Below are 12,064 nucleotides of genomic sequence, written 5' to 3' on the forward strand. Positions count from 1 at the left end.
TTTTTTTTTTTTTTTACAACCACTTAGCTCTCCGTTTGCTTCCAAAACCTACTTTTTTTGTTTTGAGACAGGGTATCTCTCTGTGTCTGATCATAGCTCACGGCAGCTTTGACCTCCTGGGTTCAAGGGATCCTCCTGGCTCACCCTCCTGTGTAGCTGGGACCACAGGAATATGCCACCATGCCCAGCTAATTTTTAAAATTTTTTGGTAGAGATGGGGTCTTTCTGTGTTGCCCAAGCAGATCTCAAACTCTTGGGCTCAAGCAGTCCTCCTGCCTTGGCCTCCAAAAGTGCTGAGATTACAGGTGTGAGCCACAACACCCAGCCCTCCAAAAACTACTTTGAATTGTACTTTTCTTCCTTCACGGTGGTGTACCACAAACTATGCACACTAAGGAGAAAGGTAGCTTTCGTCTCCAGTTCACTTTTCTTTTTGTGTTGTTACTTATGCTTTAAGAAATACAAATTTAAAACTAGATTATAGTTAACTTGCAACGTGTGCTTAGAGAACCTAAAAAGAAGTTTTTACAATTCCAGAACATTCCTGGAGTTCTCTAGCAAAGATTGCAACTAAATCAGTATTCCTCTGTGCTAGCTTATTTAAATTCAAGAACTTTTGCAACATAGTTTATTATTATGCTGATTTTTTGTTGTGTATGGCTAAACTCCTGATTCATCTGTGTCTTCTAAAATGCATCATCATTGATCAGTTAGTGTGTGAGGGCAGAGGCCTTCATCATAGTCATTTAGTGATCAATAATGTTTCTTAGCAGGATGGGACATTTTAGAGTCCTCTTTTTAAAATGTTAACTCTGGTTTTAATGATTAGATTTCTTCTATGTGGTTCATGGTAACTGACCATATTTTTTTCTAAACTCTTCAGGCGTACAAATCCGTTTGGAGAATCTGGAGGAAGTACAAAATCTGAAACTGAAGGTAAAACGATGTGCAGCATTCATCTATTTTAGAACTGCTTCTCAGCAAACTGTGAAAAATTTGTTGTTTATATTTGCTCTGCTACCATGCTCAATTTTAATGTTATCTTTACTTCAGAATTTCCTCTACTTACTCATAGTACTCTTGAAGCAACAGAACTTAACCTGTCTTAGGATGTTGTGATTCATACAAAATGATAGACTCTCGTACTTTTGACCTTATAGTCAAATACTTAGTGCCTAAGATACCTTTCAGGCTTTTCCTAGTAGTTGATGTTTCACTTCTGGGTCTAGAGCATAAGTTTTGTTTTGTTTTGTTTTTCCCCCCACTATTTATTTTAATTTAATTCTTTTTTTTTTTTTTTTTTTTTTTAGACGGAGTCTCACTCTGTGGCCAGGCTGGAGTACAGTGTTGCAATCTCAGCTCACTGCAGCCGCCGCCTCCCAGGTTCAAGCTATTCTCCTGCCTCAGCCTCCCAAGTAGCTGGGACTACAGGCACATGCCACCACGCCCGGCTAATTTTTATATTTTTAGTAGAGATGGGGTTTCATCATGGTGGCCAGGATTGTCTCAATCTCTTGACCTTGTAATCTGTCCACCTCGGCCCCCAAAATGCTGGGATTACAGGCATGAGCCACCATGCCTGGCCTATTTATTTTAATTCTAAATTTACAGAAAAGCTCTAAGAACCATCAGTTGTTGATTTTTCTTATTTTTTTTTTTGTTTTTTTAGAGACAGGGTCTCCCTTTGTTGCCCAGGCTGATCTTGAACTCATGGGCTCAAGGGATCCTCCTGCCTTAGCCTCCCAAAGTGCTGGAATTACAGGCATGAACCACCATGCCTGGCCTGCGAACCACCAATTGTTGAAGCATTACTTTTAGCTATTTGAATTTGAAACCCTAATTTTCCTATAACTTATAATACTATAGTTAGGAGTTATTTTGAAATGTCTCCCTTAGGTTGTTGAATTTTTCACTAGAAAATCTAAAAGGAGGCAGTGTATTTTATTCTTTTGGAAAAGAAATATGGTGTTTAAAAATATGTAATACACCTTGTTCTGTTATAGATTCTATTCTTCACCAGTTATTTATTGTCCGATTCCTTGGTTCAATGGAGGTGAAATCAGATGACCATCCGGATGTTGTTTATGAAACCATGCGCCAAATCTTAGCTGCCCGAGCCATCCATAACATCTTTCGTATGACAGAATCACATTTATTAGTCACTTGTGACTGTTTAAAGTAAGTAAAACCCTCCCTTAAAAAACTGTAGGAAAAACATTTACATAATTTCAGCCTAATTAAAATGTTTTCCAATTTTTAAATTACTATTTTAGGTTAATTGATCCACAGACACAAGTTACAAGGCTCACGGTGAGTTTCACGTGATTTAAGCTTTGTTTTAGGTCCCATTATATGTATATACACATCTTACAACTTGGTAATAATCCTGATCCTGTATATTCAAGCATGATAGTATCAGCTATGATTGGTCTTTGGCTGTTGTAGTTAAGTCTAAGGCCATCTCCAAAAAGTTGTCATTGAACATTTTATGTAACTTAAAAGAATTAATACAATTTGGTGTGATACTTAGTGTTTATCCCTTAGTTAGGAAGCATATATCATACATCAAAGAAATTAACAGTAGGAATGAGAAGGTGCACGTGAGTTTATTTCATAGTTATTTATGTTCTATTTAATAATTTCTATTTGTCATTTCTATTTAATGATTAAATAGAAACAGTTATAAATATTAAATGATTAAATAGAAACACATTGTTATTTAACATATATGTGTTTATTTAATAAATGATTAAATGTTAAATAACTGTGTTTCTATTTAATCATTTATTAAAAAGACCACTTTTTAAATTCAGTTTGACTTTGTGAAATGTGTTAATGACTAATAAATATTCAACAGCCTCTTGTTTTGCTTGGTAATTCAAACCAAATATGACATTACTTGTTGCTGCATTACAAGTCTGTTAAAATAATTGTCTTTAAATTAAAATATTTATGATATTTTTAGAACTTAGCATATGAGTTTGTCATGAGTGCTGCTGTAATGATTTGTAAGATCTCATGTTTGCTTCTGATGTTTTCTGTGGCAGTTTCCATTGCCTTGTGTAGTTTTGTATGCTACGCACCAGGAAAATAAGCGCCTGTTTGGGTTTGTTCTTCGGACATCAGGCGGGAGGAGTGAAAGTAATCTGTCATCAGTCTGCTATATATTCGAGTCAAACAATGAGGGGGAAAAGGTACATGGCTTTTCAGAATATCTCTGTCGTAATCACTTACCAAGAGATTCTTAGTAAGATTTAATAATTATTAAATTCTTATTAAATTAGTAATTACTGATTGAATTCTTTACAATTTATACAAATAGGAGGTACATGTGAATTTTGTTACATGTATGTAATGTGTAGTAAGCAAGTTTGGGTATTTAGGGTGTCCACCCAAGTACAATACATTTTTGTTAAGTATAGTCACCCTACTCTGCTGTCAGATATTAAATATATTCCTTTTATCATAATCTATGGTTGTACCCTTTAACTCACCTCTCTTCATCTTCCCCTTTCCCTATCACTCAGCCTTCCCAGTCTCTGTTACCTACCATTCCACTCTCTGCCTCCACGTGATTAAATATTTAGCTCCCACATACAAGTGAGAACATGTAATACTTGTCTTTTTGTGCCTGGCTTATTTCATGTAAGATAATGACCTCTAGTTCCATCCATGCTGCTGTAAATGACATGATTTTGTCCTTGTTTGTGGTTGAATAGTACTCCATTGTGTACATGTGCCATATTTTCTTCATTTATCTGTGAATGAACATTTAGATTGATTTCATAGCTTTGCTATTTTGAATAGTGCTACAGTAAACATGTGAGTGCAGGTATCCTTTTGATATAGATTTCTTTAATTTTGGGTGGATACCCAGTAATGGGATTGTTAGATTGAATGTTAGTTCTATTTTTAGTTTTTGAAAGATCTCCATACTGTTTTCCATAGTGGTTGTACTGGTATATATTCCTACCAAAAGTGTATGAGTTACCCTTTTTTTGCATTTCACCAACATCTGTTATTTTTTGTCTTTTTAATGATAGGGTAAGAATGGCTCATTGTCATTTTGATTTGCATTTCTCTAATGATTAGTGATGTTGAGCATTTTTTTCATATACCTGGTGGCTGTTTTCATGTCCTTTAAAAAGTGTGTATTATCCTCTGCATACTTTTAAATGGGGTTGTTTTTTTTCCCTGTTGAGTTCCTTGTATGTTCTGGATATTAGTTCCCAGTTGGATGAATAGTTTCCAAATACCATCTCCCATTCAACTGGTTGTCTGTTTACTCTTACGTCTTTAGGTGTGCAAATACTTTTTAGTTTAAGCCCTATTTGTCTATTTTTGTTGCCTATGCTTTCGAGATCTTAGGCATAAAATCTTTGCCTAAACCAGTGTGCAAGAGAGTGTTCCCTAGGTTCTCTTCTAGTATTTTTTTTCCCTCTATGGAAAATAACTTTTTTTTTTTTTTTTTGGAGACGAACTCTTGCTCTGTTGCCCAGGCTGGAGCGCGGTGCCACAATCTTTGCTCACTGCAACCTCCGCCTCCTGGGTTAAAGTGATTCTCCTGCCTTAGCCTCTCAGGTAGCTGGGACTACAGGCATCTGCCATCATACCTGGCTAATTATTGTATTTGTAGTAGAAACAGGGTTTTACCATGTTGGCCAGGCTCGTCTTGAACTCCTGACCTCAAGTGATCCACCTGCCTCAGCCTTCCAAAGTGCTGGGATTACAGTTGTGAGCCGCCATGCCCAGCTGGAAAAAAATCTTTAATAGAACAATTATTGAGAATATCATAGTAATGAAGTTTCTCAAGAGACTGATTAGAGCTAAAATGGTGAAAGTAGGATTAACATTTTTAATTTTTGTGGGTACACAGTAGGTACCCCCAGTACATGCAGTACATGAAATATTTTGGTGTACAGGCAAGCAATGCATAATAATCACATTATGGAAAATTGAATATTCATTCCCTTAAGCATTTATCTATGAGAAACAATCCAATTATACTTTTTAGTTATTTTTAAATGTACAATTATTATTAACCATAATCCCCCTGTTCTATCAAATACTAGGGCTTATTCATTCTATTTTTTTTTCATATTCATTAACCATCCCTCCAGCACCCATCCCCACATACCTTTCTCAGCCTCTGGTCACCATCCTTCTCCTCTCTGTCTCCATGAGTTCAATTGCTTTTATTTTTAGATAAATAAGTGAGAACCTGAAATATTTGTCTTTCTGTGCCTGGCTTATTTTGCTTAACATAATACCTCCATGTTCCATCTATGTTGTTGCAAATGACAGAATCTCATTCTTTTTTATGGCTGAATAGTACTCCATTGTATATAAGTACCACATTTTCTTTATCTACATATCATCCATTCAAATCACAGAATCTCATTCTTTTTTATGGCTGAATAGTACTCCATTGTGCATGTGTGTATTTTCTTTATCCATTCATCTGTTGATGGACACTTAGGTTGCTTCCAAATTGTGGCTATTGTGAACAGAGCTGCAACAAACATGGGAGTCCAGATATCTCTTCAATCTATTGATTTTCTTTTTTATTTTTTTTGAGATGGAGTCTTGCTCTGTTGCCAGGCTGGAGTACAGTGGCGCAATCTCGGCTCACTGCAACCTCCACCTCATAGATTCAAGCAGTTTTCCTACCTCAGCCTCCTGAGTAGCTGGGACTACAGGTGTGCGCCACCACGCCCAGCTAATTTTTGTATTTTTAGTAGAGACAGGGTTTCACCATGTTGGCCAGGATGGTTTGGATCTCTTGACCTCGTGATCTGCCCGCCTCGGCCTCCCAGAGTGCTGGGATTACAGGCTTGAGCCACTGCATTCGCCCGATATCCTTTTTTTAAAGTATATACCCAGAAGTGAGATTGCTGGATCATATGAAAGCTCCATTTTTAGTTTTTTGAGGAACCTCCAGACTTTTCTCCATAGTGGTTATACTAATTTACATTCCCACCAACAGTGTACAAGAGTTCCCTTTTCTCCACATGCTTCCCAGCATTTGTTATTGCTTGTCTTTTTGCTATTGCTTGTCTTTTTGCTGTAAGCCATTTTAACTGAAGTGAGATAATACATTGTAGTTTTGATTTGCATTTCTCTGATGATCAGTGATGTTGAGGACCTTTTTATTGTTTGCCACTTGTGTGTCTTCTTTTGAAAATGTTTATTCAAATCTTTTGCTCATTTTAAAATCAGATTATTAAGTTTTTTTTTATAGAGTTGTTTGAGCTCCTTATAAATTCTGGTTATTAATCAGTTGTCAGATGAGTAGTTTGCAAATATTTTCTCCCACTCTGTGGCTTGTCTGTTCACTTTGTTGTTTCTTTTGCCATGCAGAAGCTTTTTAACTTAATGCAATCCCGTTTGTCCATTTTTGTTTGAGTTGCCTGTGTTCGTGGATATTACTCAAGAAATTTTAGCCCAGACTAATGTCTTGGAGAGTTTCCCCAATATTTTCTTGTATTAGTTTCATAGTTTGAGGTCTTGGATTTAAGTCTTTAATCCATTTTGATTTGATTTTTGTATATGGTAAGAAAGAGGGGTCTAGTTTTTTCTTCTGCATGTGGATATCCAGTTTTCCTGGATCCATTTATTGAAGGGACTGTCTTTTCCCCAATTATATTCTTGGCACCTTTGTCAAAAATGAGTTCACTGTAGTAGTGTGGATTTGTTTCTGGGTTCTCTATTCTGTTGCACTGGTCTATGTGCCTTTTTTTTTTTTTTCCTTTTTTGCAAATACCATGTCATTTTGGTTTCTGTAGCTCTATAGTATTGTAATTTGAAGTCAGGTAATATGATTTCTTTAGTTTTGTTCTTTTTGCTCAGAATAGCTTTGGTTATTCTGGATCTTTTATGATTCCATATCAATTTTCAGAATTTTTTCTATTTCTGTGAAGAATGTCATTGGTTTTTTGATAGGGATTACATTGAATCTGTAGATTGCTTTGGGTAGTATGGACATTTTAACAATATTGGTTCATCTAATCCATGAATATGAAATATGTTTCTATTTTGGGTGTTCTCTTCAATTTTTTTCATCAGTGTTTTATAGGTTTTTTTTTTTTTGGTTTTTTTTTTTTTTTTTTTTTTTTGAGAAAAAGGGCGACTCTATTGCCTAGGCTGGAGTACAGTGGCATGATCTCGGCTCACTGCAACATCTGCCTCCCAGGTTCAAGCGATTCTCATGCCTCAGGCTCCCAAGTAGCTGGGATTTCAGGTGTGTGCCACCATGCCAGGCTAATTTTTGTATTTTTAGTAGAGATGGGGTTTCACTGTGTTGACCAGGCTGATCTCAAACTCCTGGCCTCAAGTGATCCACCTACCTTGGCCTCATAGAGATCTTTCACTTTGGTTAACTCCTAGGTATTTAATTTTATCTGTGGCTATTGTAAGTGGGATTACTTTTTGTTATTTCTTTTTCGGATTGTTTACTGTTGGCATATAGAAATGCTGCTGATTGTTGTATGTTGATTTCGTATCCTGAAACTTTACTGAATTCATCAGTTCTGATACTTTTTTGGTGAAGTCTTTATGTTTTTCCAAATATAAGATCATCATATCATCTGCAAACAAGGATAGTTTGACCTTTTTCTTTCCAGTTTGGATGCCCTTTCTTTCTCTTGTCTGATTGCTATAGGTAGGACTTTTAGTACTATGTTTAATATTAATAAGAGTGGTGAAAGTGAGCATTTTTGTCGTGTTCCAGATTTAAGATGGATAGCCTTTTGGTACTAGCTGTGGGTCTGTCATATATAGCTTTTATTATGTTGAGCTGTGTTCCTTCTATACCAAGTTTTTTTGAAGGTTTTTTTTATCCTGAAGGGATGTTAAACTTTATCAAATGCACTTTCAGCAGCAATTGAAGTGATCAAATAGTTTTTGTCCTTTATTCTGTTGATATAATTTGGCATATTGATTGATTTGCATATGTTGAACTATCTTTGCATCCCTGGGATAAATCCCACTTGGTCATGATAAATGATCTTTTTAATATGTTGTTGAAATTTGGTTTGCTAGTCTTTTGTTGAGGATTTTTGCATCAATATTCATTAGATATATTGGGCTGTAGTTTTCTTTTTTTGATATGTCTTTTTCTGGTTTGGTATCAGGTAATACTGGTCTTGTAGAATGAATTTGGAAGTATTCTACTCTATTTTTTGGGAACATATTAGGTCTTCTTTAAATGTTTGGTAGAATTCAGCAGTAAAGCCATCGGGTCCTGGGCTTTTCTTTACCAGGAGACTTTTTATTATGGTTTGGATCTTGTTGCTTGTTATTGGACTGTTTAGGTTTTGGATTTCTTCGTGGTTCAATCTTGGTAGGTTGTATTTGTCTAGGAATTTATCCATTTCTTCTAGATTTTCCAATTTAATAGCCTATAGTTGCTCATTATAGCCACCAATGATCCTCTGAATTTGTGCAGTATCAATTTTAATGTCTACTTTTTCGTCTCTGATTTTATTTACATGAGTCTTCTTTTTCTTAGTCTGGTTAAATGCCAGTTTTATCTTTTCAAAAAACCAACTTTTTGTTTTGTTGATCTTTTATATTGTTTTCTTTATGTCAGATTCATTTATTTCTGCTCTGATTCTTATGATTTCTTCTAGTATTTTAATAGTATTGGGTCTTATGTTTAAGTCTTTAATGCATTTTGAGTTGATTTTTGTATATGGTGAACGAGAGAGGTCTGTTTTCATTCTTCTACATGTGGCTCTCCAATCTTGCCAGAACCATTTATTGAAGATGATATCCCTTCCCCAGTGAAAGTTCTTTGTCAGCTTTGAAGATTTTTTTGGCTGTAAACATGTGGCTTCATTTCTGAGTTCTCTATTCTGTTCCTTTGGTCATGTGTCTTATTTTTATAACAATCCCCTGCTGTTGTGCTTACTATAGCCTTGTAATATATTTTGAAGTCAGGTAATGTGATGCCTCCAGCTTTGTTCTTTTTGCTTAAGATTGCTTTGGCTATTTGCATTGAACCTATAGATTGCTTTGGGCAATATGGTTATTTTAACGATGTTATTCTGATCCATGAGCATGGGATTTTTTGTGTGTCTTCAGTTTCTTTCATCAGTGTTTTGTAGTTTTTCTTGTCAATAAAATTCTTATATAATTTTTAAGATTTTTGGAAAAAACTCCTAAATTTGCCTAGGCTGACTGAGCTGTTTGACCAAAGCATGTTCCTCTGAAGAGAGCCAAGCTGATGGGTTGGGCCTTCTGACTCCACAGACCCATCTTCCCTGCCACTGATAGCTGGTGCAATCTTTTTGTCTCTAATTTATGCTGGGAATGGAATATATACCCAAAACCAGCCATTTTCAGATGTCTTCAACTTAGAACAGCATTATCAGCTGCTTGCTTCATTCCTTGCAAGCCTTACTATGACAGTAATGAGTTTGACGTAACAAGAAGTGGGGTATTTGAAGAGGGTGAGAGTCAACATTGAAGCCTATAGACTCCAAGGAAAACATACAAAGCCTTGGTTTTGGGGCTGAAGCATTCTTAAATATGCTTTTGCTTGAAGCAGTGTATTAGGTATAATACATTGTATTATACAGTGTATAACCATTAGTTATAAAACTAGTTGTATCAGTTATTTGGATATTTGACATTTTTGCTTTGATATAAGAACTGCCTGAAGTTTTCATACTTTTTCTCTTTTTAGATATGTGATTCTGTTGGACTGGCAAAACAGATAGCTTTGCATGCTGAACTGGTAAGAATCCAAGATGTGGCTGGGCACAGTGGCTCACGCCTGCAGTTGCAGCATGTTGGGAGGCTGAGGTGGGCAAATCATTTGAGGTCAGGAGTTTGAGACTAGCCTGGCCAACACGGTGAAACCCCATCTCTACCAAAAACACAAAAATTAGTTGGCCATGGTGGCATGTACCTGTAATCCCAGGTATTGAAGAAGCTGAGGCACAAGAATGACTTGAACCTGGGAGGTGGAGGTTTCAGTGAGCCGAGATCACACCACTGCACTCCAGCCTGGGCATCAGAGCCAGACTCTAATATCTCAAAAAAAAAAAATCGAAAAAGTTCGAGTAAAAAAAAAAAATGCAAGATGCTTGATTTTCCAAAAATGTTAACTAAAATAATATATTAGCTCTTTCATATTAACAAGTAAATAAAATGATTTTGCTAAGCAAGGTTAACAGTGTATGCTATTACCAACATGGCATTTAGAATTTGGATAATTGTTTACCATTGAATGTAAACTGTTGGTGTGCTTTCTTATTTATAAATGCAAAAAAAAACACTGAAAGGTTACAAATGTGGTATTAACTGAAATGTCTAAAATTTAAAGTTATTTCATATTTAATTCATTAGTTTTATTTATCTGTTCTTTAGGATCGTAGGGCATCAGAAAAACAAAAAGAAATAGAGAGAGTAAAAGAGAAGCAACAGAAAGAACTCAGTAAACAAAAACAGATTGAAAAGGTACACAGTCCTAATGTCTGGATCTTTATGTGTTGTTTGTGAAGACCTATTTCAGCACTGTGACTTTTAGATTTGAATTTCCAAATTAAGGGCTATTTCTGCTTATTCAGCCACTTCACAAACAGATGATTCATAGCATAGCAGAAAAGGGTAACATCTGGTTTTTGTTATGATGTTGATATTATAGTTATGTTGACATGTAATACGACTGTTTCACATTTCAGAGGAGGCTGTCTCTGTCAAAGTAGTTCTTTTGAGAGGACTTAATTGCCATTGCTGAAAGCCATTTAATTGCCTTCTATGGGGGGAAATATATATATATATATATATATGTGTGTGGGTATATATATATGTTGTAGATTATATGTAATATATAATGAAATAATATATTTTTAATATTGCCAGGAATGTCAAATCATTGTCCATCCAACAGGATAATTTTAAAAGACAAATTTCAGAGCAAAACTCGAAGGATGTATTAGATAAATGATTTATGAGACTGTAAGAGCATGTTATGGGTTGTAGCACTCACAGAAGGAAAAGAGGAGACAGCTGGGATACTTACTAAGAACAGATCAGTAAGCACTGGCTGTGGGCTGGCCATCTGGACAAAAAAGAGGGAAGTGGCAAAGATGACACTGAAGTGAGGCTTTCCTGATAGCCTAGGCTGAGGGAAGGTGAAAACTGATTTAGCAAGATGAATTGGACAGAGATGGAGAAAAGGGCTGGAGAGGGGAAGGGAAAGGAGTGTGGGGTGATCCCTTATAAGGGTTTCTTTCTATAATGTATAGTAAGAGATGATGATGGCTTTATTTGGTTGTTGGTTGTAAAAAGAGAAAAAGAAAACATTAGATTTTAGTTTGAATGTTGGCTTTTACAGGATGGTGCCAAAATTCATTTTGATATTGTTTGCATATAGCTTTTCTTTTTATCAAGTTGTCAAAAGTATGTGTATGTATTTATGGCAGAAGAATTGAAGTGGCTCTAAGAATGTATCTTGACTGCAGGCAAGTAACTTAGTTTCTTTTTTGTTTTTTTTCACTAGGACTTGGAAGAACAAAGTCGGTTGATAGCTGCTTCCAGTAGACCAAACCAAGCCAGTAGTGAGGGGCAGTTTGTTGTCCTTAGCAGTAGCCAGTCAGAAGAGAGTGATTTGGGAGAAGAAGGAAAGAAGAGAGAGTCAGAAGCATAAACTTACACTTTTTGATAGATACTTCCCCTTTGGAATTTGACAGTTTCTGTGGTGAAATGGCACAAGGTAACAACTATGTTGAAATATCAAGGGGGAAACTAAGCTTTATATTTGCTTATTTGTTGTAGCTACATTTAAAAAAAAGGATTGAAGTTGATGACTTAGGTTTGCATTGATCTTTTTTCCCCCCTTAAACATAATGTACTATGCATTAACATCTAAAGGAAACCTGCTCATCTCCCTGAAGTAGATTGCTGAGGAATTTGCTTAAGAATTTTTTCCTTCAAATTGTGAACTTTTGAATCTTGCATTGTAATTGGCTATGAAAAATCATTTATTCTTCAGGCTTAGACATTCATGGTTATGGTCCTTTTCTTTCATTAGGAAAATTTTGCTGGCAATGAGGAA

At 35.8% G+C, this 12,064-nt stretch overlaps 1 protein-coding gene across 2 annotated transcripts in view; it reads left to right on the forward strand.

Annotated features, from left to right (window-relative positions):
- The window catches only part of APPL1 (adaptor protein, phosphotyrosine interacting with PH domain and leucine zipper 1), a 41,290-nt gene extending 29,282 nt beyond the window's left edge, over positions 1 to 12,008 (forward strand). Inside the window, exons 16-22 of one of the 2 annotated variants that reach the window (XM_032289549.1) lie at positions 884 to 936; positions 2,004 to 2,178; positions 2,274 to 2,310; positions 3,048 to 3,194; positions 9,689 to 9,739; positions 10,375 to 10,464; positions 11,510 to 12,008. In XM_032289549.1, the coding sequence (XP_032145440.1) occupies positions 884 to 936; positions 2,004 to 2,178; positions 2,274 to 2,310; positions 3,048 to 3,194; positions 9,689 to 9,739; positions 10,375 to 10,464; positions 11,510 to 11,656 (700 nt within the window). In that variant the 3' untranslated portion in view covers positions 11,657 to 12,008. The remainder of the gene's footprint in view (positions 1 to 883; positions 937 to 2,003; positions 2,179 to 2,273; positions 2,311 to 3,047; positions 3,195 to 9,688; positions 9,740 to 10,374; positions 10,465 to 11,509) is intronic. The other variant, XM_032289550.1, reaches the window with a different exon arrangement.
- The last annotated feature ends 56 nt before the right edge of the window (positions 12,009 to 12,064 follow it).

This window comes from Sapajus apella, unplaced genomic scaffold, assembly GCF_009761245.1.
Source record: "Sapajus apella isolate SASKATOON/1434 unplaced genomic scaffold, GSC_monkey_1.0 scaffold23, whole genome shotgun sequence".
In the NCBI taxonomy this organism is placed as follows: domain Eukaryota; kingdom Metazoa; phylum Chordata; class Mammalia; order Primates; family Cebidae; genus Sapajus; species Sapajus apella.